This window comes from Pseudophryne corroboree, chromosome 11, assembly GCF_028390025.1.
Source record: "Pseudophryne corroboree isolate aPseCor3 chromosome 11, aPseCor3.hap2, whole genome shotgun sequence".
NCBI classification, from domain to species: domain Eukaryota; kingdom Metazoa; phylum Chordata; class Amphibia; order Anura; family Myobatrachidae; genus Pseudophryne; species Pseudophryne corroboree.
This window is the reverse complement of record NC_086454.1, coordinates 344,631,857-344,658,519: the sequence shown is the minus strand read 5'-3', so window position 1 is coordinate 344,658,519 and position 26,663 is coordinate 344,631,857. Positions and strand designations below refer to the sequence as shown.

The window sequence follows — 26,663 nt, the reverse complement described above, 5'->3', positions numbered from 1 at the left end:
GGCTGCACATACTACAGGTCACACACATGCTGCGGCCTCTGTAGTGACTTTCCCCGGCCGCTAGGGGGAGACATGTCCGCCAGCCCTGCTCCCATTACCGCCGCTGCTGCTGAGCTCAGGCCTCGGGCTGAATGGCGGCTTCCAGGCTCCCGCTGGGGGGGTGAGGCCGCGGGATGAAGCGGGACAGGCGCGGCCAGAGCACGGCCTGTCACCGTAAGACCTCCCGGAGCGTCCCCAAGGAGGTGGTCGCTGCCCTGAAGCCGCCGCCGACCTTGGAGCCGGCAGCAGGTGAGAGCCGTGCAGCCAGCACCCCCAGGCGGGGCTGCAGCAGAGCACGTTCTGCAGCAAATGTGGGGTTCATTTGCAGAACATGCTCTGAAGCAGCTCTGGGGTTCATTTGCAGAGCAGGTTCTGCAGCAGCTGTGGCCATTACTCGCAGAGCAGCTTCTGCAACAGCTGTGCCCACTATTCGCAGAGCAGGTTCTGCAGCAGCTGTGCCCATTATTTGCAGAGCAGGTTCTGCAGCAGCTGTGCCCATTATTTGCAGAGAAGGTTGTGCAGCAGCTCTGGGGGTTCATTTGCAGAGCAGGTTCTGCAGCAGCTGTGGCCATTATTCGCAGAGTAGGTTCTGCAGCAGCTGTGGCCTGTATCGCAGAGCAGGTTCTGCAGCAGCTGTGGCCATTATTCGCAGAGCAGGTTTTGCAGCAGCTGTGGCCTGTGTTCGCAGAGCAGGTTCTGCAGCAGCTCTGGGGTTCATTTCCAGAGCTGCTGCCCCCCTCTTATTAATCATGACCCCCCCACCCCCATGTGGAATCTATGCGTTACAGGAACCTTATTATTAGGACCCAGTGGCCCCACGTTGCTAACTGTATGTATCCAAGTCACTGCGAGCTGCGGCAGATAACATGGCAGCTCAGTATTGCTGCAGTTCGCTAACGGTCACACATTAATAAGTAGCGGCAGTTTTGGACTTAGCTCTTGGGAGGGCGCCTGCACCACTGCATTATGGCACTAGTGATAAATGGGCCCATTACATAGTACATGCGGAAACTCGTTCTTCAGGCCCGTTAATGAGAAGCCACCATAGACTTAGTCACTGATCCATTACAAAGAGAAGTGTATAAATGCAGTTTTATTATGCTAACCGCAGCCTTCTAGATTTCCCAAACTTTCTACGTCCCTTCTCCTGGCGTACAGTAAACAGAATACAGACGGATTGTACTTATTTCTATGTATTTCCGCACAGGTATTGGAAGGCCCTTAAGCACTGGTTACTGCCGGCTGTGCCATGGGAAATTCTCCTCCCGCAGCCTGCGCCAGGCCTTTGGTAAGGTACCGGTTACCTGTCGGAGCTCGGAGAAGCAGAGACGTACGGACCAGGTTTTCTTTGCCGACTTTCATCAGCTGGTTGGAGTGTCGGTCCGCCAGGATCCCAGGCTGCCCCAGTTTGTGTGCAAGGACTGCCACACCCAGTTCTACAAGTGTCGCAGCGTGCTAAGGACCTTCATCCAAAGAGTCAACATCTCTCCAACCACTCCTCACAGCAACATGATGGGGTGGGTGACGGCCGGGTGGTGGGGTGGGTGATGGCTGGGTGGTGGGGTGGGCATATGCATGCTATATAGAGGGCAGGAGTCATTTCCGTACTGAACGCAGACATGTAGATGAATATATGCGTTTTCCATGCTTGCTTCTTCAGAGCAGCCTACGCCTGATTTACTTCCAGCTTTGCATCAGGCCCATTGTGTTTTATTCCGTGCACTTACCCCGAGGAAATTGATTGGGGGATCCTATACCAAATAGTAACAAACAGTAAGGGGGGTATCCAATTACTAACGGTCGATGACCACGGGTAAGTGTATAACCGGGAGCTATCCTATTAGCCCCGACGCAGCGGGCTACCCCCACCCTGATGGACACCCGAAACATAGTCCGTGATAAGCGGTCACCGGAGCCACAATAACACATGGGATCGGATGAAATTGGATATCCCCCTTAAGTGATGACGACTGCAGATACCGGTACAACTCTATATGGAGGAATATTCGCATTTAGCTGTGCGCACGCAATGCAGGACATTGGTCGGGAAAAGCGGTAACATTGGAACATCGGTGACTATCTCAATGTTCCTTTTTATCCCCAAGACAGCTGCCAGGTACACAGTGGGGGGGGGGGGGGGGTCTGTGGGTGGCTTGGGAAGGGGGGGGGGGAGGAGTTATTTTACACTTTCCCAGCGGCTGCCATTGTCTGCAGCTGCTGGATGGGGGGGGGGGGGGGGTCAGCAATGATCGGCAGCACGGCAGACACAGGGAGAGGGTGCAGGGGGAGGCAGAGCGACCTTCCGGTCCCTCTGACATCAGCAGCGGAGGGAATTTCCATGCCGCTGCTGACACTGTTTATCTGACTGGTCGCTTCTGATGCCACCATGCCAGGCAAGTGGTTAAGAACTGCCCAATTCTACGGCCACCCGGTTGGGGTGAAGGATGTATTGAGAGTGAAGTGAAGCAGTGCTGCAGTAGTAATACATGTAGCTGGAATAGTCAGTATCATCTCTGTACCCATAATGCTCAGCGTTTCTCATTGTGTAACCTTGTGTTTCCCCGGCAGAACGCACAGTCCTGAAGGTGTCACCACAGGTCCGTGTTCAGGTAAGTTGTTGGTGGAATATTGCACAGACCCATCTGCTAAAGAGATCCCTTATTTACTCATTCTTACAGCCTAACCGTGACCTGCGTCATGCACCCCTGCGTCTGTGTGATAGTACACGCCCCTCATAACTAACGCCAACAACGTCAGGCAAACATTGGAAACTAAGCAGCTGATGGCAATGCGATATATCGGAGGCCATTACTCTATGTGGAAGTTACAGGCCAGCTGCTGTTTCTATCATTATTTCAAACTGCCCAACCAGCACAGACGATATTTTACGAACACAGGGCTAGGCAACCTGTGACATTCCGACCGCTTGTGTACTACACATCCCAGCATGTCCTTCCATGGTTTTAGCATGCCCAAGCAGCAAAACTATGGGGGTCATTCCGACCCCATCGCATGCTGCAGTTTTTCGCAGCAGTGCGATCGGGTCGGAACTGCACATGCAGCGCCGGCGTATGCCAGATGGCCGTTGTTGCCTAGCGACCGCCTCTGCCTGATTGACAGGCAGAGGCGGTCGCTGAGCGGGGGTGGGGGGTGCGGCATTTGGCCGCCGGTTTCGGGGCGCGGTCCGACCAACACAGGAGTGGCCGTACTGTGGGGGGGGGGGCGAGGGTACTGGGCCGGGCTGCAGCGGCTGCTTGACGTCACACGCAGGAGCTGCGCTGGCTGGGAGTTACTCTACAAGTACAAAAGCGGCGATGCTTTTGTACTTGTGCGGTGGGGTCGGGCCTGACATGCAGCTACGATGAGGTCAGAATGACCCCCTATGGCGGGTTAAGCTTGCTTGTGTAGCTGTTGCATAGCAGCTGTTGTGCCGCATGTTGTCTATCCCTAAACGAACACACACCCTCCCCATAATCCCGCACGGATTGTAAAACATGTGACCATTACGCAGTTACAGGTAGTGAGGGGAGGCGGAAACCCCAATGAGCACAAACCATACAACATTACTGCATATAGAAAACCTCTCTGCAAGTTTAATGTGTGTGACTCTTTCCATGCCACCGGTCTGACACAGCTTCTACTTCCAGATCTGATCACCTCCAGCCCTGAATGCCTACATAGCCTGGTAAGCTGGACCCATAGCCACGCTGGCGGCTGCTCATCCGTACCCAGCTTGCAGCGGGTGCTATCCAGGCAGTACTGTGGCATCATTCAGGCAGTGTGGGGATGTGGTCAAGGGCATGACTACGTTATGGAAACAGACTCTGACTGCACCACTCCTGATGCCCAGCGAGATGCAGACCCTCCAAAGGTGCCCAGTGGTAACGGGATCCACACAGTCAGCACAGATACGGACATCCTTCCCTTGGAATGCAGCCTACCAGACACAATGGACGCCGCCACAACTTCTGTTCCTGATATCGGCAGGGCAGGTGATCCTCCTGCCCGGAGCAGTTCACCGGATCAGCTCCTGGAGTCTGCAGCGCCGCTGTGTCCTGAGCCGGACTCCGTACATGGTGAGATATACTCAGCGCTGACTCTCGTGGCTTTCATAACAGAGTCAGAGAACTAAGTGATAAACGTGCTCTGCATCTAAACTTTCTTCTTCGGGTTCCATAGATGACCACTCTCAGCCTAATTGCCCATAGATGCAGGAGCCAGCGAGCCGCTGTCACAGGAGACACTGACGTTTAACGTATTGTCTTTTCCTCAAGCAGCAAGTGGCCGAGCATCTCCCACCTGTACTGATCTCGGGAAGACGACGGGCAACGAGCTGCTATCACAGGAGACGCACTGTCACAGGAGACGCGCAGCAAGTGGCCGAGCATCTCCCACCAGTACTGATCTCAGGAAGGCGGAGGGCAACGAGCTGTCAGACGGGTGAGGATTGCCTTGTGTGTGTGACTGCCACACCGGGGGGTAAGGGGCCCTCCACACTGGTAGATATTTATTAACGATATGGACGATATCGTTCAAAAATGAACGCTATATCGTTCAGTGTAGAGGCACCGATGATAAACAATGTGCGTCCCCGCAGTCGTTCACCACTGGTCTATCATCGTTTATCATTGCAAGCCAATTTGGACGATATCGATGTTTGCAATGTCAAATCGTTCAGTGTGTATGCTAAAAAATTGTTGCAGAAAAATCGTTCATTGTTCAAATTGCCCAAATCGCTTGTAGGGCCCTTTAGCCTGGTCAAGGGAAGATGTCTGAGGGATGGCTTTCTTTTACATAGTGATTCCCAGAGCAGAGATGACGGGGAGGAGAGGGGAGACCTGCTGTCCTCAGACGACTCCTTTGAACCCTACCCAGAAAAGAGGTAAACCTTAAACCTAATGTTTTATAATATTATTATCATAACGCTTATTTCTCTATCGTCCTAAGTGGATGCTGGGGTTCCTGAAAGGACCATGGGGAATAGCGGCTCCGCAGGAGACAGGGCACAAAAAAGTAAAGCTTTTACCAGATCAGGTGGTGTGCACTGGCTCCTCCCCCTATGACCCTCCTCCAGACTCCAGTTAGATTTTGTGCCCGAACGAGAAGGGTGCAATCTAGGTGGCTCTCCTAAAGAGCTGCTTAGAGAAAGTTTAGCTTAGGTTTTTTACTTTACAGTGAGTCCTGCTGGCAACAGGATCACTGCAACGAGGGACTTAGGGGAGAAGTAGTGAACTCACCTGCGTGCAGAGTGGATTTGCTGCTTGGCTACTGGACACTAGCTCCAGAGGGACGATCACAGGTACAGCCTGGATGGTCACCGGAGCCGCGCCGCCGGCCCCCTTGCAGACGCTGAAGAGAGAAGAGGTCCAAAATCGGCGGCTGAAGACTCCTGAGTCTTCATAAAGGTAGCGCACAGCACTGCAGCTGTGCGCCATTTTCCTCTCAGCACACTTCACACAACAGTCACTGAGGGTGCAGAGCGCTGGGGGGGGCGCTCTGAGAGGCAAATAAAAACCTTATTAGAGGCAAAAAATACCTCACATATAGCCCACAGAGGCTATATGGAGATATTTAACCCCTGCCTAACTTCAAAAATAGCGGGAGACGAGCCCGCCGAAAAAGGGGCGGGGCCTATCTCCTCAGCACACAGCGCCATTTTCTCTCACAGAAAAGCTGGAGAGAAGGCTCCCAGGCTCTCCCCTGCACTGCACTACAGAAACAGGGTTAAAACAGAGAGGGGGGGCACTGATTTTGGCGATATTGTATATATATAAAAGATGCTATAAGGGAGAAACACTTATATAAGGTTGTCCCTATATAATTATAGCGTTTTTGGTGTGTGCTGGCAGACTCTCCCTCTGTCTCCCCAAAGGGCTAGTGGGTCCTGTCCTCTGTCAGAGCATTCCCGGTGTGTGTGCTATGTGTCGGTACGTGTGTGTCGACATGTATGAGGACGATGTTGGTGAGGAGGCGGAGAAATTGCCTGTAATGGTGATGTCACTCTCTAGGGAGTCGACACCGGAATGGATGGCTTATTTAGAGAATTACGTGAGAATGTCAACACGCTGCAAGGTCGGTTGACGACATGAGACGGCCGACAATCTATTAGGACCGGTCCAGGCGTCTCAGAAACACCGTCAGGGGTTTTAAAAACGCCCATTTACCTCAGTCGGTCGACACAGACACAGACACGGACACTGAATACAGTGTCGACGGTGAATAAACAAACGTATTTCTCATTAGGGCCACACGTTAAGGGCAATGAAGGAGGTGTTACGTGTTTCTGATACTACAAGTACCACAAGAAAGGGTATTATGTGGGAGTGAAAAAACTACCTGTAGTTTTTCCTGAATCAGATAAAATAAAATGAAGTGTGTGAGGATGCGTAGGGTTACCCCGATAGCAAATATTGGCGTTATACCCTTTCCCGCCAGAAATTAGGGTACGTTGGGAAACACCCCTTAGGGTGATAAGGCGCTCACACGCTTATCAAGTGGCGTTACCGTCTCCAGATACGGCCGCCCTCAAGGAGCCAGCTGATAGGAAGCTGGAAAAATATCCTAAAAAGTATATACACACATACGGTGGTTATACTGCGACCAGCGATCGCCATCAGCCTGGAGATGCAGTGCTGGGTTGGCTTGGTCGGATTCCCTGACTGAAAATATTTTATTCATGTAGAGCATTTAATAGGATGCATTCTATATATATGTATGTGAGATGCACAGAGGGATATTTGCTCTCTGGCATCAAGATAAGTGCGTTGTCCATATCTCCCAGAAGATGTCAGGGACACGACAGTGGTCAGGTGATACAGATCCCATACGGCAGATGGAAGTATTGCTGTATAAAGGGAAGGAGTTATTTGGGGGTCGGTCCATCGGACCTGGGGACCACAGCAACAGCTGGGAAATCCAACCTTTTTTACCCCAAGTTACATCTCAGCTAAAAAAGACACCGTCTTTTCAGCCTCAATCTTTCCTTTCCCATGAGGGCATGCAGGCAAAAGGCCAGTCATATCTGCCCAGACATAGAGGTAAGGGAAGTAGACTGCAGCAGGCAGCCCTTTCCCAGGAAAAGAAGCCCTCCACCGCGTCTGCCAAGTCCTCAGCATGACGCTGGGGCCGTGCAAGCGGACTCAAGGTGGGGGGGTAGTCTCAAGAGTCTCAGGGCGCAGTGGGATCACTCGCAAGTTGACCCCTAGATCGTACGAGTATTATCCCAGGGGTAAAGATTGGAGAGTCGAGACATCTTCTCCTCGCAGGTTCCTGAAGTCTGCTTTACCAACGGCTCCCTCCGACAGGGAGGCAGCATTGGAAACAATTCACAAGCTGTATATCCAGCAGGTGATAATCAAAGTACCCCTCCTACGACAAGGAAAAGGGTATTATTTTTCCACACTATATGGTGGTACTGAAGCCAGACGGCTTGGTGACACATAGTCTAAATCTAAAATGTTTTGAACACTTACATAAAAGGTTCAAATCGAGATAAAGTCACTCAGAGCAGTGATAGCGAACCGGAAAAAAGGGGACTATATGGTGTCCCTGGACATCAAGGATTACCTCCATGTCCAAATTTTGTCCTTCTCATCAAGGGTACCTCTGGTTCGTGGTACAGAACTGTCAATATCAGTTTCAGACGATGCCGTTTGAATTATCCACGGCACCCCGGGCCTTTTTACCAAGGTAATGGCCGAAAAGATGTTTCTTCAAAGAAAAAAGGCATCTAAATTATCCCTTACTTGCACGACCTAAAAAGGGCAAGTTCCAGAGAACAGTTGGAGGTCGGAAGAGCACTATCTAAAGTAGTTCTTCGACGGCACGACTGGATTCTAAATATTCCAGGAATCGCAGCTGTTTTCCGACGATACGTCTGCTGTTCCTAGGGATGATTCTGGACACGGTTCAGAAAAAGGTTTTTCTTCCCGAGGAAAAAGCCAAGGAGTTATCCGACCTGTCAGGAACCTCCTAAAACCAGGAAAGGTGTCTGTACATCAATGCACAAGAGTCCTGGGAAAAATGGTGGCTTTTTACGAAGCAATTCCATTCGGCAGATTCCATGCAAGAATTTTCCAAAGGGATCTGTTGGACAAATGGTCAGGGTCGCATCCTCAGATGCACCTGCGAATAACCCTGTCGCCAAGGACAAGGGTATATCTTCTGTGGTGGTTGCAAAAGGCTCATCTATTGGAGGGCCGCAGATTCGGCATACAGGATTTGATCCTGGTGACCACGGACGCCAGCCTGAGAGGCTGGGGAGCAGTCACACAAGGAAGAAACTTCCAGGGGGTATGGACGAACCTGGAAAAGTCTCTTCACATAAACATTCTGGTACTAAGAGCAATCTAAAATGCTCTAAGCCAGGCGGAACCACTCCTGCAAGGAAAACCGGTGTTGATTCAGTCGGACAACATCACGGCGGTCGCCCATGTAAACAGACAGGGCGGCACAAGAAGCAGGAGTGCAATGGCAGAAGCTGCCAAGATTCTTCGCTGGGCGGAAAATCACGTAATAGCACTGTCAGCAGTGTTCTTCCCGGGCGTGGACAACTGGGAAGCAGACTTCCTCAGCAGACACGATATTCACCCGGGAGAGTGGGGTCTTCATCCAGAAGTCTTCCACATGCTAATAAACTGTTGGGAAAGACCAATGGTAGACATGATGGCGTCTTGCCTCAACAAGAAACTGGACAAGTATTGCGCCAGGTCAAGAGATCCACAGGCAATAGCTGTGGACGCACTGGTAACACCTTGGGTGTACAAATCAGTATATGTGTTTCCTCCTCTGCCTCTCATACCAAAGGTATTGAAGATTATACGGTGAAGAGGAGTAAGAACAATACTAGTGGCTCCGGATTGGCCAAGAAGGACTTGGTACCCGGAACTTCAAGAGTTGGTCACGGACGACCCGTGCCCTCTACTTCTGAGAAGGGACCTGCTACAACAGGGTCCCTGTCTCTTTCAAGACTTACCGCGGCTGCGTTTGACGGCATGGCGGTTGAACGCCAGATCCTAAAAGGGAAAGGCATTCCAGAAGAAGTCATTCCTACCTTGATTAAGGCAAGGAAGGAAGTCACCGCGAAACATTATCACCGCATTTGGCGAAAATATGTCGCGTGGTGCGAGGATCGGAGTGTTCCGACGGAGGAATTTCAACTGGGTCGTTTCCTACATTTCCTACAATCAGGATTGTCTATGGGTCTCAAATTGAGATCTATTAAGGTTCAAATTTCGGCCCTGTCAATATTCTTCCAAAAAGAATTGGCCTCAGTTCCTGAGGTACAGACTTTTGTTAAAGGAGTACTGCATATACAGCCTCCTGTGTTGCCTCCGGTGGCACCGTGGGATCTAAATGTAGTTTTAGATTTCCTCAAATCCCATTGGTTTGAACCATTGAAAAAGGTGGATTTTAAATATCTCACATGGAAAGTGACTATGTTACTGGCCCTGGCTTCCGCCAGGAGAGTATCTGAATTGGCGGCTTTATCTTATAAAAGCCCTTATCTAATCTTCCATTCGGATAGGGCAGAACTGAGGACTCGTCCGCATTTTCTCCCTAAGGTGGTATCAGCGTTTCACCTGAACCAACCTATTGTGGTGCCTGCGGCCACTGGCGACTTGGAGGACTCCAAGTTGTTGGACGTTGTCAGAGCCTTAAAAATATACATTTCAAGGACGGCTGAAGTCAGAAAATCTGACTCGCTGTTGATACTATATGCACCCAACAAGTTGGGTGCCCCTGCTTCTAAGCAGACGATTGCTCGTTGGATTTGTAACACAATTCAACTTGCTCATTCTGTGGCAGGCCTGCCACAGCCTAAATCTGTTAAGGCCCATTCCACAAGGAAGGTGGGCTCATCTTGGGCGGCTGCCCGAGGGGTCTCGGCATTACAATTCTGCCGAGCAGCTACGTGGTCGGGGGAAAACACGTTTGTAAAATTCTACAAATTTGATACCCTGGCAAAAGAGGACTTGGAATTCTCTCATTCGGTGCTGCAGAGTCATCCGCACTCTCCCGCCCGTTTGGGAGCTTTGGTATAATCCCCATGGTCCTTTCAGGAACCCCAGCATCCACTTAGGACGATAGAGAAAATAAGAATTTACTTACCGATAATTCTATTTCTCGGAGTCCGTAGTGGATGCTGGGCGCCCATCCCAAGTGCGGATTATCTGCAATACTGTACATAGTTATTGTTAACAAATTCGGGTTATATTGTTAAGGAGCCATCTTTAAGAGGCTCTTTCTGTTATCATACTGTTAACTGGGTTTAGATCACAAGTTGTACGGTGTGATTGGTGTGGCTGGTATGAGTCTTACCCGGGATTCAAATTGCCTCCCTTATTGTGTACGCTCGTCCGGGCACAGTACCTAACTGGAGTCTGGAGGAGGGTCATAGGGGGAGGAGCCAGTGCACACCACCTGATCTGGTAAAAGCTTTACTTTTTTGTGCCCTGTCTCCTGCGGAGCCGCTATTCCCCATGGTCCTTTCAGGAACCCCAGCATCCACTACGGACTCCGAGAAATAGAATTATCGGTAAGTAAATTCTTATTTTACATGTGTTTCTGAGAGGTGTTCTGTTGTGCTCATGCTGTGACGTTCCACAGACAATACGTGTGACCAGCACAAGGCGCAATGCCCGTGTACTGGGGTATACGCTATGTGGTTTTCCTTCTTCCCTTTATGGCTGTGGCACACAAGCTTGCTGGGATGGTGGAAAGGTATATATAACAAGTATATATATAGGCGCTGTTATGAGTATGTTTTTCCTAGCAGCTGAATAAATAGGGGTAGTTAAACCCTTTGGATAACAAGAGAAAAGATGTAAATACAGCGCTTTTTGACACAATATGTATTTAAAATAAAAATAAGTATTTAATAATAACTTGTTTTTTTATATAAAACAGTAAAATATAATAAAATTAAGGCAGTTATGTTTACACCTGTAACACTATGTCACAAAGAACCTGGTGGACTAGAATTTGTAAATACTGACACTAACTGGTATATTTTGCACACATCAGCATATTTTATGACCAACAAATAAACAGTCAAGTATATGGACCAAATAATAAGAATTTACTTACCGATAATTCTATTTCTCTGAGTCCGTAGTGGATGCTGGGGTTCCTGAAAGGACCATGGGGAATAGCGGCTCCGCAGGAGACAGGGCACAAAAAGTAAAGCTTTAGGATCAGGTGGTGTGCACTGGCTCCTCCCCCTATGACCCTCCTCCAAGCCTCAGTTAGGATACTGTGCCCGGACGAGCGTACACAATAAGGAAGGATTTATGAATCCCGGGTAAGACTCATACCAGCCACACCAATCACACTGTACAACCTGTGATCTGAACCCAGTTAACAGTATGATAACAGCGGAGCCTCTGAAAAGATGGCTCACAACAAATAATAACCCGATTTTTGTAACTATGTACAAGTAATGCAGATAATCCGCACTTGGGATGGGCGCCCAGCATCCACTACGGACTCCGAGAAATAGAATTATCGGTAAGTAAATTCTTATTTTCTCTATCGTCCTAGTGGATGCTGGGGTTCCTGAAAGGACCATGGGGATTATACCAAAGCTCCCAAACGGGCGGGAGAGTGCGGATGACTCTGCAGCACCGAATGAGAGAACTCCAGGTCCTCCTTAGCCAGGGTATCAAATTTGTAGGATTTTACAAACGTGTTTGCCCCTGACTAAATAGCCGCTCGGCAAAGTTGTAAAGCCGAGACCCCTCGGGCAGCCGCCCAAGATGAGCCCACCTTCCTTGTGGAATGGGCATTTACATATTTTGGCTGTGGCAGGCCTGCCACAGAATGTGCAAGCTGAATTGTATTACACATCCAACTAGCAAAAGTCTGCTTAGAAGCAAGAGCACCCAGTTTGTTGGGTGCATACAGGATAACAGCAAGTCAGTTTTCCTGACTCCAGCCGTCCTGGAACCTATATTTTCAGGGCCCTGACCACATCTAGCAACTTGGAGTCCTCCAAGTCCCTAGTAGGCGCAAGACACCACAATAAGCTGGTTCAGGTGAAACACTGACACCACCTTAGGGAGAGAACTGGGGACGAGTCCGCAGCTCTGCCCTGTCCGAATGGACAAACAGATATGGGCTTTTTTTTTTTTTTGAGAAAAAAACCCACCAATTTGACACTCGCCTGGTCCAGGCCAGGTCCAAGAGCATGTTCACTTTTCATGTGAGATGCTTCAAATCCACAGATTTGACTGGTTTTAAACCAATGTGTTTTGAGGAATCCCAGAACTACGTTGAGATCCCACAGTGCCACTGGAGGCACAAAAGGGGGTTGTATATGCAATACTCCCTTGACAAACTTCTGGACTTCAGGAACTGAAGCCAATTCTTTCTGGAAGAAAAATCGACAGGGCCGAAATTTGAACCTTAATGGACCCCAATTTGAGGCCCATAGACACTCCTGTTTGCAGGAAATGCAGGAATCGACCGAGTTGAAATTTCTTCGTGGGGCCTTCCTGGCCTCACACCACGCAACATATTTTCGCCACATGTGGTGATAATGTTGTGCGGTCACCTCCTTTCTGGCTTTGACCAGGGTAGGAATGACCTCTTCCTGAATGCCTTTTCCCTTAGGATCCGGCGTTCCACCGCCATGCCGTCAAACGCAGCCGCGGTAAGTCTTGGAACAGACATGGTACTTGCTGAAACAAGTCCCTTCTTAGCGGCAGAGGCCATAAGTCCTCTGTGAGCATCTCTTGAAGTTCCGGGTACCAAGTCCTTCTTGGCCAATCCGGAGCCATGAGTATAGTTCTTACTCCTCTACGTCTTATAATTCTCAGTACCTTAGGTATGAAAAGCAGAGGATGGAACACATACACCGACTGGTACACCCACGGTGTTACCAGAACGTCCACAGCTATTGCCTGAGGGTCTCTTAACCTGGCGCAATACCTGTCCCGTTTTTTGTTCAGACGGGACGCCATCATGTCCACCTTTGGTAATTCCCAACGGTTTACAATCATGTGGAAAACTTCCCCATGAAGTTCCCACTCTGCCGGGTGGAGGTCGTGCCTACTGAGGAAGTCTGCTTCCCAGTTTCCATTCCCGGAATGAAACACTGCTGACAGTGCTATCACATGATTTTCCGCCCAGCGAAAAGTCCTTGCAGTTTTTGCCACTGCCCTCCTGCTTCTTGTGCCGCCCTGTCTATTTACGTGGGCGACTGCCGTGATGTTTTATCCCACTGGATCAATACCGGCTGACCTTGAAGCAGAGGTCTTGCTAAGCTTAGAGCATTGTAAATTGCCCTTAGCTCCAGTATATTTATGTGGAGAAAAATCTCCAGACTTGATCACACTCCCTGGAAATTTTTTCCTTGTGTGACTGCTCCCCAGCCTCTCGGGCTGGCCTCCGTGGTCACCAACATCCAAAACTGAATGCCGAATCTGCGGCCCTCTAGAAGATGAGCACTCTGTAACCACCACAGGAGAGACACCCTTGTCCTTGGATATAGGGTTATCCGCTGATGCATCTGAAGATGCGATCCGGACCATTTGTCCAGCAGATCCCACTGAAAAGTTCTTGCATGAAATCTGCCGACTGGAATTGCTTCGAAGGAAGTCACCATTTTTTTACCATGGCCCTTGTGCAATGATGCACTGATTTTAGGAGGTTCCTGACTAGCTCGGATAACTCCCTGGCTTTCTCTTCCGGGAGAAACACCTTTTTCTGGACTGTGTCCAGAATCATCCCTAAGCACAGGAGACTTGTTGTCGGGATCAGCTGCGATTTTGGAATATTTAGAATCCACCCCTGCTGTTGTAACAGTATCCGAGATAGTGCTACTCCGACCTCCAACTGTTCCCTGGACTTTGCCCTTATCAGGAGATCGTCCAAGTAAGGGATAATTAAGACGCCTTTTCTTCGAAGAAGAACCATCATTTCGGCCATTACCTTGGTAAAGACCCGGGGTGCCGTGGACAATCCAAACGGCAGCGTCTGAAACTGATAGTGACAGTTCTGTACCACGAACCTGAGGTACCCTTAGTGATAAGGGCAAATTTGGGACATGGAGGTAAGCATCCCTGATGTCTCGGGACACCATATAGTCCCCTTCTTCCCGGTTCGTTATCACTGCTCTGAGTGACTCCATCTTGATTTGAACCTTTGTAAGTGTTCAAATTTTTTTAGATTTAGAATAGGTCTCACCTAGCCTTCTGGCTTCAGTACCACAATATAGTGTGGAATAATACCCCTTTTCTTGTTGTAGGAGGGGTAATTTAATTATCACCTGCTGGGAATACAGCTCGTGAATTGTTTCCCATACTGCCTCCTTGTCGGAGGGAGACCTTGGTAAAGCAGACTTCAGGAGCCTGCGCAGGGGAAACGTCTCGACATTCCAATCTGTACCCCTGGGATACTACTTGTAGGATCCAGGGGTCCTGTACGGTCTCAGCGTCATGCTGAGAGCTTGTCAGAAGCGGTGGAACGCTTCTGTTCCTGGGAATGGGCTGCCTGCTGCAGTCTTCTTCCCTTTCCTCTATCCCTGGGCAGATATGACTCTTATAGGGACGAAAGGACTGAAGCTGAAAAGACGGTGTCTTTTTCTGCAGAGATGTGACTTAGGGTAAAAACGGTGGATTTTCCAGCAGTTGCCGTGGCCACCAGGTCCGATGGACCGACCCCAAATAACTCCTCTTCCTTTATACGGCAATACACCTTTGTGCCGTTTGGAATCTGCATCACCTGACCACTGTCGTGTCCATAAACATCTTCTGGCAGATATGGACATCGCACTTACTCTTGATGCCAGAGTGCAAATATCCCTCTGTGCATCTCGCATATATAGAAATGCATCCTTAAATGCTCTATAGTCAATAAAATACTGTCCCTGTCAAGGGTATCAATATTTTTAGTCAGGGAATCCGACCAAGCCACCCCAGCTCTGCACATCCAGGCTGAGGCGATCGCTGGTCGCAGTATAACACCAGTATGTGTGTATATACTTTTTATGATATTTTCCAGCCTCCTGTCAGCTGGCTCCTTGAGGACGGCCCTATCTATAGACGGTACCGCCACTTGTTCTGATAAGCGTGTGAGCGCCTTATCCACCCTAAGGGGTGTTTCCCAACGCGCCCTAACTTCTGGCGGGAAAGGGTATACCGCCCATATTTTCTATCGGGGGGAACCCACGCATCATCACACACTTCATTTAATTTATCTGATTCAGGAAAAACTACGGTAGTTTTTTCACATCCCACATAATACCCTCTTTTGTGGTACTTGTAGTATCAGAAATATGTAACACCTCCTTCATTGCCCTTAACGTGTGGCCCTAATAAGGAATACGTTTGTTTATTCACCGTCGACACTGGATTCAGTGTCCCTGTCTGTGTCTGTGTCGACCGACTAAAGTAAACGGGCGTTTTAAAACCCCTGACGGTGTTTTTGAGACGTCTGGACCGGTACTAATTGTTTGTCGGCCGTCTCATGTCGTCAACCGACCTTGGCGCGTGTTGACATTATCACGTAATTCCCTAAATAAGCCATCCATTCCGGTGTCGACTCCCTAGAGAGTGACATCACCATTACAGGCAATTGCTCCGCCTCCTCACCAACATCGTCCTCATACATGTCGACACACACGTACCGACACACAGCACACACACAGGGAATGCTCTGATAGAGGACAGGACCTACTAGCCCTTTGGAGAGACAGAGGGAGAGTTTGCCAGCACACACCAAAAACGCTATAATTATATAGGGACAACCTTATATAAGTGTTTTCCCTTATAGCATCTTTTTTATATATTTCTAACACCAAATTAGTGCCCCCCCTCTCTGTTTTAACCCTGTTTCTGTAGTGCAGTGCAGGGGAGAGCCTGGGAGCCTTCCCTCCAGCCTTTCTGTGAGGGAAAATGGCGCTGTGTGCTGAGGAGATAGGCCCCGCCCCTTTTTCGGCGGCCTCGTCTCCCGCTCTTAACGGATTCTGGCAGGGGTTAAATATCTCCATATAGCCCCCGGAGGCTATATGTGAGGTATTTTTAGCCAAAAATAGGTTTTCATTGCCTCCCAGGGCGCCCCCCTCCCAGCGCCCTGCACCCTCAGTGACTGCCGTGTGAAGTGTGCTGAGAGGAAATGGCGCACAGCTGCAGTGCTGTGCGCTACCTTAAGAAGACTGAGGAGTCTTCATGCCGCCGATTCTGGACCTTCTTCTTGTTTCAGCATCTGCAAGGGGGCCGGCGGCGAGGCTCCGGTGACCATCCAGGCTGTACCTGTGATCGTCCCTCTGGAGCTAATGTCCAGTAGCCAAAGAAGCCAATCCATCCTGCACGCAGGTGAGTTCACTTCTTCTCCCCTAAGTCCCTCGTTGCAGTGATCCTGTTGCCAGCAGGACTCACTGTAAAATAAAAAACCTAAGCTAAACTTTTCTAAGCAGCTCTTTAGGAGAGCCACCTAGATTGCACCCTTCTCGGCCGGGCACAAAAATCTAACTGAGGCATGGAGGAGGGTCATAGGGGGAGGAGCCAGTGCACACCACCTGATCCTAAAGCTTTACTTTTTGTGCCCTGTCTCCTGCGGAGCCGCTATTCCCCATGGTCCTTTCAGGAACCCCAGCATCCACTAGGACGATAGAGAAAAATAATAGTTCATCCGAGTGGATGTTGTTACCACATCTGTGTTCCGTTTAAAGAGGTTCCCATATAGTGCAAAGTCCGTATGGCAACGGCGACAATTGTTTGGGTCCTGGTTCACAGTTCACTCGGAACTCCGTGTTCCATTGGATGGACTCTCCTGTGGAAATGGTTGGCAAAAGGCAATGCCTGTAAGGGTCCTGGTTCACGGAGATGAAAAGGTGCAGGGTCCTGACTGTAAGAGGTGGCTTGATGAAAGTGCAGGTCAGCAAGTGTCCACACAGGTCTTGGCCTAACGCGTTTCGTTGCTCCAGGCAACTTTTTCAAAGGTGATGTGACATTGAGAGTGGTCACCCTTTTATAGGGGAAGTGATGTAATCATTGCAAACAGCTGAGATTTAATTGTTATTCTAAACATGTTAATAATATGATACCAGAACAAATCTAGTGTAAATACTCATAATAGAGAGTCTATATATATACATAATTAGTAAAAACGAAACTGGAGACGAGAGAACTGGTTATTTTTATTCATTTAATTCTTATTCTATTTCTGGTCATGTGATCTCTAATTGAGTTTTCTCCAATAGGGATTTGTTAATCAGTCATGTGGAAGTCACATGACTAGTCTAATGAGGAAGTCGTGTTAAGGTTTATTAATGGTTTGAGATTGGAACGCATGCTGTTCCGTCACGTGATCGGGTATTTGCCGATCACGTGATTAAGATTATATGTTATCTTCCGGTCACGTGATCGGACGTTTGCCGGTCACGTGACGGGAATCGCTCGTCGAATGGTACTGCATATAGTTTTACCTTGTGAAACCATCCGGCCAGAGGTGATCATTAGGTCAGATGTATCGCGTCAGAGTCACGTGAACGGACTGTTGTTGGTCACGTGAGCATGGTCACGGGTCTCTAAGGTCCAATCAAAACATTGTGTGTAAATAAACTAACTCAGTCACCTAGCAACCGGACGGAATATAAATAAAACTTTTTTACCAAATTATATGTGTGATCATGGTTCCTTTTAAGTAGTTCCTATGTATTACAGTATATAAACTATAGGGAGCATTTTTTATAGAATAAAAACTAGAACCATATGTTGGAAAAATACCTGCATTATAAATGTGTTTATTAGTTCAGATGAAATAACGGAGAGAGGAAGAATTACTATATTTTGCATGATTATAGAGTATATCCAGGGAGATCAAATTCGCTATCAATTATTAGGTCCATCCAATCCAAAATTTCTTAATTAATTGGTGATTTAGTGCAATGTTACTAATAACATTCTTATGTACATTTTTTATTTATATTTTTATTTTTAGTATTATTATTACTATTATTTTTATTAGTGTTAAGTTTTATTTTTTGTTATTTATTTTTTATATTTTTATTTATATTTATATTTTATTTATGTTTATTTTGGTGTATTAATATATCATATCTATATATTCAATTTTAATATTATTATTTCTATTATTATTATTCCTATCTATTTATTCGATTTATATATACTTTCATAGAGTGCTAATCAATAAAAATGTAAAGTGCTTAATTCTGATTGTGTGTCGATTAATTTCTAATACTAATAGATATTATTCAGTGACTGGGAAGAGATGGTTAGCTATATTGTAGTTATTATTGTTATTTTAATTATTATCATTATTATGGTTGTTATTTTTGATTTATCTTTATAATTTTAAATCTTTTTCCAAGGTACTATGTTATATCAGCAGAAGGGGTAGTTCACAGTATGGTGTTAAGTTCTAGTGCTTCATTAAGACCTTCGGGATGTAAAGAATTTAATTGAAAGGTCCAGTAAATTTCTTGCTTACAGAGTTTCCCAAATCTGTCTCCTCCTCTTTTAGTAATAGGGATGTGTTCGAGGCCTATGATTTTTAAACTTTCGGGGTTCCCCTGGTGATATTTGGTGAAATGCCTTGGGATGCTATGATTAGTTAATCGGTTCAGGATATTTCTCCTGTGTTCGGTAAAACGAGTTTTTAGTGACCTTGTGGTCCGACCCACATATAATAAATTGCATCCACAAATTAGGACATATATTACCCAATTTGTGTCACAGGTGACAAAGCTGGTAATGGTAATGTCTCTCTCAGTAATTGTATTGGGTAATTTAGTGGTTTTATTTAGTGCATGTTTACAGGTAATGCATTTGTTGTTATTACATTTATAAAAACCTGTTTGTTTTGGAAACCAGGGACTCACATTTTTGGACATCAATTGTATTCTTGACGGAGGTTTTTTTATATAGCTAGGGGCCAAATAAGAGCCCAAGGATCGTTTTTTTTTTTTAAATAAACTGAGGTTTGGATGGTAAGAGGTCCTTCAAGATGGTGTCATATCTAAGAATGTTATAATTACTGTTGATTATTTGTTTAATTTCATTAGAACAGTTGTTAAAGGTGGAAATAAAAGATAATTCATTTTGTTGAGATTTTTGTTTAGTTTTAGGTTTCGTTTGGAGAAGTTGGTTCCTATCCATTTTATTTACTTCCTCTAAAGCTCTACATAGTAGCTCTTTTGGATAGCCTCTGTTCTCAAAGGCTATCAACATATCGGAGGCTTGATTTTGAAAAACAGTATCAGATGAACAATTTCTTATTATGCGCATAAGTTGGCCTTTTGGAATGTTGGTTTTCCATGGCATATAGTGAGCACTTTTGTAATGTAGGTAAGCATTACTTCCTACTTCTTTGATGTGGTTAGAAGTTTGGATCTGGCCTTCAATAATGTCAAGGGTCACATTCAGGAAGGAAATATGTGTGGGGTGATAGGAGTGAGTGAAGGTTAAATTAAATAAGTTGGTATTAAGAAAAGTGACAAAATTGAGTGCAGACTGTGAATCCCCATCCCAAATAAAGAATAGATCGTCTATGTAACGGCCATAGAAAACCAGGTGTGCGCCTCCCCATACTAGGCGGTCTTCGACCATTCCCATATAGAGATTGGCATAACCGGGCGCAAACCTGGTTCCCATGGCCGTTCCCATGACTTGGAGATAAAAAGTGTCGGAAAACAGAAAATAATTGTGTTGGAGAATGAAAAGAATGGAATCTAGAATGAATTGTCTATGTCTCTCTGTGAGGTCTCCATCTTGATCTAATTTTTCTTTTATTGCTTGAACACCCAAGGTGTGTAGAATGTTAGAGTAAAGACTCTGTACATCCAGAGTTAGGAAAGCATAAGTTGGTTTCCACTGGATGTTTTGAATTAATTGAATAAAGTGTGTGGTGTCTCGTATGTGGGACCTCAACAGAGAGACCCGGGGTTGAAGCTGTCGACATAGGCAGATAAGTTTGATGTAAGAGAATTGATACCGGAGATGATAGGGCGACCTGGGGGTGAAGTGAGGGACTTGTGAATTTTCGGAAGGTGGTAGTAAATGGGGATAGTGGGGAATGAGGGAAAAAGAAATTTGTATTCCTCCCTGGATATGACCCCCTCCACTACGGCTTCATGTAATAAATTTTCCAAGTCAGAGGAGAATAGGGCAGAAGGATCTTTGGGTAGTTTTTTATAGAAGGTCTGGTTTTCTAATTGCCTTGTAGCCTCTTTTATATAGTCTCCTCTGTCCTGGATAACAAGTCCGCCGCCTTTGTCGGCTTCCTTGATGACTAGTGAAGTATCTTTCATTAGTCTGGTCAAGGCTTTTTTCTCCTGTTTCCCAAGATTATTTTTTATCCGACTGCTCTTTTTAGTACTTTGTGTACACATTGTTCTGAAATTATCCAGTGTGGTTCTATAAAAGCATTCTATATTGCTACTTTTTGATGCAATGGGAAAAAAATCTGATTTTACTTTAAAATGATCTCTATTAATATCAAAGATTTTTTGAGCAGAGTTAGAGGATGGAATATCTTTTAGATTTTCTTGATTTTCTTGATGTAGTTCATCGAGAATTCGGAGTATTGGGTCATCTGTCTCGTCTAAAATAATGGGAGATAGATTGGGTTCAATTTTTTCTAAATTCTTCTGTGCAAAGAATCTCTTTCGGCACAAGGTCCGAATGAACCTATTTAGATCTACAAATAGGTTAAAGATGTTAGGTCCTGCTGTCGGAGAGAATTTCAAACCTTTCTGTAGTAGTGAGATTTCATCTTTCGTTAGTACTTTACTGGACAAATTAAAGATACCTATGGGATTCAAGGTGTCTGGTTTGTTATGTAAGATTCTTAGTTTCTTAGATTTCTCTTTTTTCCCGCCCCTTCTCCCTCTTGACTTATACTTCTGCCTCTTTTTGGAGTTTGTTCCTGGGGGGATCGATTGTCCCACCTTGATTTGTGATGGTCCTGTTCTAAAAAAACCGGGGAGGCAGTTGAGTCTTTAGATGAGTATGTTCCTTGGTTGTTAATTAGTTTATTTTTAGGTCTAGCCCCCAGATAGCGTTCATTATATCTTTCACTAGTTGGACATGAGTCATATCTTAGGCTACTATTTTGTGGTCTATGTTCCTTAGATCTAAATTGATCAGAGGAATCTCGTCGTTTGGATGGAGAACGTCTCATGGAGGCATTCTTATTGGATTTTGACCTAGGATGGTTAGATGGACCCTCTTGAGATTGATAGCGAGTAGATCTGTCCTGTTTTTTCTTATAAGATCTGACCTCTCCCTTATCGTAGTCCTCTAAATCTCTTTTATATTTTCTACATTTAGTATCCGTAATGGTTTGCTCATATTTAAGAAGTTTTTCAGTAAGGGTTCTGTCATATTCCTTAAATTCTTGTGTCATATTAAATGGTTCTAATTTCTTCTTTCTCTATCGTCCTAGTGGATGCTGGGGTTCCTGAAAGGACCATGGGGAATAGCGGCTCCGCAGGAGACAGGGCACAAAAAGTAAAGCTTTAGGATCAGGTGGTGTGCACTGGCTCCTCCCCCTATGACCCTCCTCCAAGCCAGTTAGATTTTTGTGCCCGGCCGAGAAGGGTGCAATCTAGGTGGCTCTCCTAAAGAGCTGCTTAGGAAAGTTTAGCTTAGGTTTTTTATTTTACAGTGAGTCCTGCTGGCAACAGGATCACTGCAACGAGGGACTTAGGGGAGAAGAAGTGAACTCACCTGCGTGCAGGATGGATTGGCTTCTTGGCTACTGGACATCAGCTCCAGAGGGACGATCACAGGTACAGCCTGGATGGTCACCGGAGCCTTGCTGCCGGCCCCCTTGCAGATGCTGAAGTAAGAAGAGGTCCAGAATCGGCGGCAGAAGACTCCTCAGTCTTCTAAAGGTAGCGCACAGCACTGCAGCTGTGCGCCATTTTCCTCTCAGCACACTTCACACGGCAGTCACTGAGGGTGCAGGGCGCTGGGAGGGGGGCGCCCTGGGAGGCAAATGAATACCTATTTTGGCTAAAAATACCTCACATATAGCCTCCGGAGGCTATATGGAGATATTTAACCCCTGCCAGAATCCGTTAAGAGCGGGAGACGAGGCCGCCGAAAAAGGGGCGGGGCCTATCTCCTCAGCACACAGCGCCATTTTCCCTCACAGAAAGGCTGGAGGGAAGGCTCCCAGGCTCTCCCCTGCACTGCACTACAGAAACAGGGTTAAAACAGAGAGGGGGGGCACTAATTTGGCGATATGCTTATATATATATTAAGATGCTATAAGGGAAAACACTTATATAAGGTTGTCCCTATATAATTATAGCGTTTTTGGTGTGTGCTGGCAAACTCTCCCTCTGTCTCTCCAAAGGGCTAGTGGGTCCTGTCCTCTATCAGAGCATTCCCTGTGTGTGTGCTGTGTGTCGGTACGTGTGTGTCGACAGGTAGGAGGACGATGTTGGTGAGGAGGCGGAGCAATTGCCTGTAATGGTGATGTCACTCTCTAGGGAGTCGACACCGGAATGGATGGCTTATTTAGGAAATTACGTGATAATGTCAACACGCTGCAAGGTCGGTTGACGACATGAGACGGCCGACAAACAATTAGTACGGTCCAGACGTCTCAAAAACACCGTCAAGGGTTTTAAAACGCCCGTTTACTTTAGTCGGTCGACACAGACACAGACAGGGACACTGAATCCAGTGTCGACGGTGAATAAACAAACGTATTCCTTATTAGGGCCACACGTTAAAGGCAATGAAGGAGGTGTTACGTATTTCTGATACTACAAGTACCACAAAAGAGGGTATTATGTGGGATGTGAAAAAACTACCATAGTTTTTCCTGAATCAGATAAATTAAATAAAGTGTGTGATGATGCGTGGGTTCCCCCCGATAGAAAATTATGGGCGGTATACCCTTTCCCGCCAGAAGTTAGGGCGCGTTGGGAAACACCCTTTAAGGTGGATAAGGCGCTCACACGCTTATCAAAACAAGTGGCGGTACCGTCTATAGATAGGGCCGTCCTCAAGGACCAGCTGACAAGGCTGGAAAATATAATAAAAAGTATATACACACATACTGGTGTTATACTGCGGCCAGCGATCGCCTCAGCCTGGATGTGCAGAGCTAGGGTGGCTTGGTCGGATTCCCTGACTAAAAATATTGATACCCTTGACAGGGACAGTATTTTATTGACTATAGAGCATTTCTATATATGCGAGATGCACAGAGGGATATTTGCACTCTGGCATCATGAATAAACGCGATGTCCATAACTGCCAGAAGATGTTATGGACACGACAGTGGTCAGGTGATGCAGATTCCAAACGGCACAGTATGGCCGTATACAGGAAGAGGACTTGTTTGGGGTCGGTCCATCGGACCTGGTGGTCACGGCAACTGCTGGAAAATCCACCGTTTTTTACCCTAAGTCACATCTCTGCAGAAAAAGACACCGTCTTTTCAGCCTCAGTCCTCTCGTCCCTATATGATCATATCTGCCCAGGGATAGAGGAAAGGGAAGAAGACTGCAGCAGGCAGCCCATTCCCAGGAACAGAAGCGTTCCACCGCGTCTGACAAGTTCTCAGCATGGCGCTGAGACCGTACAGGACCCCTGGATCCTACAAGTAGTATCCCGGGGGTACAGATGGGAATGTCGAGACGTTTCCCCTTCGCAGGCTCCTGAAGTCTGCTTTACCAAGTCTCCCTCCGACAAGGAGGTAGTATGGGAAAAAATTCACAAGCTGTATTTCCAGCAGGTGATAATTAAATTACCCCTCCTACTACAGAAAAGGGGTATTATTCCACACTATATTGTGGTACTGAAGCCAGAAGGCTAGGTGAGACTTATTCTAAAAATTTGTTTTTGAACACTTACAAAGGTTCAAATTAAGATGAAGTCACTCAGAGCAGTGATAACGAACCAGGAATAAGGGGACTATATAGTGTCCCGGGACATCAGGGATGCTTACCTCTATGTCCCAAATTTGCCCTTCTCACTAAGGGTACCTCAGGTTCGTGGTGCAGAACTGTCACTATCAGTTTCAGACGCTGCCGTTTGGATTGTCCACGGCACCCTGGGGTCTTTACCAAGGTAATGGCCGAATTGATGATTCTTCTTCGAAGAAAAGGCGTCTTAATTATCCCTTACTTGGACGATCTCCTGATAGGGGCATAGTCCAGGGAACAGTTGGAGGTCGGAGTAGCACTATCTCGGATACTGCTACAATCAGCACGGGTGGATTCTAAATATTCCAAAATCGCAGCTGATCCCGACGACACGTCTGCTGTGCCTAGGGATGATTCTGGACACAGTCCAGAAAAAGGTGTTTCTCCCGGAAGAGAAAGCCAGGGAGTTATCCGAGCAAGTCAGGAACCTCTTAAAAACAGTGCATCATTGCACAAGGGTCCTGGTAAAAATGGTGGCTTCCTACGAAGCAATTCCATTCGGCAGATTTCACGTAAGAACTTTTCAGTGGGATCTGCTGGACAAATGGTCCGGATCGCATCTTCAGATGCATCAGCGGATAACCCAATATCCAAGGACAAGGGTGTCTCTCCTGTGGTGGTTATAGAGTGCTCATCTTCTAGAGGGCAGCAGATTCGGCATTCAGGATTGGATGCTGGTAACCACGGAGCCCAGCCTGAGAGGCTGGGGAGCAGTCACACAAGGAAAAAATGTCCAGGGAGTGTGATCAAGTATGGAGACTTTTCTCCACATAAATATACTGGAGCTAAGGGTAAATTTATAATGCTCTAAGCTTAGCAAGACCTCTGCTTCAAGGTCAGCCGGTATTGATCCAGTGGGAAAAACATCACGGCAGTCGCCCACGTAAACAGACAGGGCGACACAAGAAGCAGGAGGGCAATGGCAGAAACTGCAAGGACTTTTCGCTGGGCGGAAAATCATGTGATAACACTGTCAGCAGTTTTTCATCCCGGGAATGGAAACTGGGAAGCAGACTTCCTCAGCACGACCTCCACCCGGGAGAGTGGAAACTTCATTGAGAAGTTTTTTCCACATGATTGTAAACCGTTGGGAAATACCAAAGGTGGACATGATGGCGTCCCGTCTGAACAAAAAACGGGACAGGTATTGCGCCAGGTCAAGAGACCCTCAGGCAATAGATGTGGACGTTCTGGTAACACCGTGGGTGTACCAGTCGGTGTATGTGTTCCCTCCTCTGCTTCTCATACCTAAGGTGCTGAGAATTATAAGACGTAGAGGAGTAAGAACTATACTCATGGCTCCGGATTGGCCAAGAAGGACTTGGTACCCGGAACTTCAAGAGATGCTTACAGAGGTCTTATGGCCTCTGCCGCTAAGAAGGGACTTGCTTCAGCAAGTACCATGTCTGTTCCAAGACTTACCGCAGCTGCGTTTGTCGGCATGGCGATGGAAAGCCGGATCCTAAGGGAAAAAAGGCATTCCGGAAGAGGTCATTCCTACCCTGGTCAAAGCCAGAAAGGAGGTGACCGCACAACATTATCACCACGTGTGGCGAAAATATGTTGCGTGGTGTGAGGCCAGGAAGGCCCCACAAAGAAATTTCAACTCGGTCGTTTCCTGCATTTCCTGCAAACAGGAGTGTCTATGGGCCTCAAATTGGGGTCCATTAAGGTTCAAATTCGGCCCTGTAAATTTTCTTCCAGAAAGAATTGGCTTCAGTTCCTGAAGTCCAGAAGTTTGTCAAGGGAGTATTGCATATACAAACCCCTTTTTTGTGCCTCCAGTGGCACTGTGGGATCTCAACGTAGTTCTGGGATTCCTCAAATCACATTGGTTTAAAACCAGTCAAATATGTGGATTTGAAGCATCTCACATAAAAAGTGACCATGCTCTTGGCCCTGGCCTGGACCAGGCGAGTGTCAAATTGGTGGTTTTTTCTCAAAAAAGCCCATATCTGTTTGTCCATTCGGACAGGGCAGAGCTGCGGACTCGTCCCCAGTTCTCTCCCTAAGGTGGTGTCAGTGTTTCACCTGAACCAGCTTATTGTGGTGCCTTGCACCTACTAGGGACTTGGAGGACTCCAAGTTGCTAGGAGTTGTCGGGGCCCTGAAAATATGTTCCAGGACAGCTGGAGTCAGAAAATCTGACTCGCTGTTTATACTGTATGCACCCAACAAGTTGGGTGCGCCTGCTTCTAAGCAGGCGATTGCTCGTTGGATTTGTAACACAATTCAACTTGCACATTCTGAGGCAGGCCTGCCACAGTCTAAATCGGTTAAGGCCCATTCCACAAGGAAGGTGGGCTCATCTTGGGCGGCTGCCCGAGAGGTCTCGGCATTACAACTCTGCCGAGCAGCTACGTGGTCAGGGGAGAACACGTTTGTAAAATTCTACAAATTTGATATCCTGGCAAAAGAGGACCTGGAGTTCTCTCATTCGGTGCTGCAGAGTCATCCGCACTCTCCCGCCCGTTTGGGAGCTTTGGTATAATCCCCATGGTCCTTTCAGGAACCCCAGCATCCACTAGGACGATAGAGAAAATAAGAATTTACTTACCGATAATTCTATTTCTCGGAGTCCGTAGTGGATGCTGGGCGCCCATCCCAAGTGCGGATTATCTGCAATACTTGTACATAGTTACAAAAATCGGGTTATTATTGTTGTGAGCCATCTTTTCAGAGGCTCCGCTGTTATCATACTGTTAACTGGGTTTAG

At 47.1% G+C, this 26,663-nt stretch overlaps 1 protein-coding gene across 3 annotated transcripts in view; it reads left to right on the top strand.

Moving 5' to 3' along the window:
• Positions 1-54: 54 nt before the first annotated feature.
• The window catches only part of ZNF276 (zinc finger protein 276), a 33,422-nt gene continuing 6,813 nt past the window's right edge, over positions 55-26,663 (top strand). Inside the window, exons 1-6 of one of the 3 annotated variants that reach the window (XM_063945943.1) lie at positions 55-288; positions 1,247-1,556; positions 2,608-2,648; positions 3,687-4,115; positions 4,314-4,479; positions 4,838-4,921. In XM_063945943.1, coding sequence (XP_063802013.1) covers positions 174-288; positions 1,247-1,556; positions 2,608-2,648; positions 3,687-4,115; positions 4,314-4,479; positions 4,838-4,921 — 1,145 coding nt within the window. In that variant the 5' untranslated portion in view covers positions 55-173. The remainder of the gene's footprint in view (positions 289-1,246; positions 1,557-2,607; positions 2,649-3,686; positions 4,116-4,313; positions 4,480-4,837; positions 4,922-26,663) is intronic. The other 2 variants (XM_063945945.1, XM_063945944.1) reach the window with 2 other exon arrangements.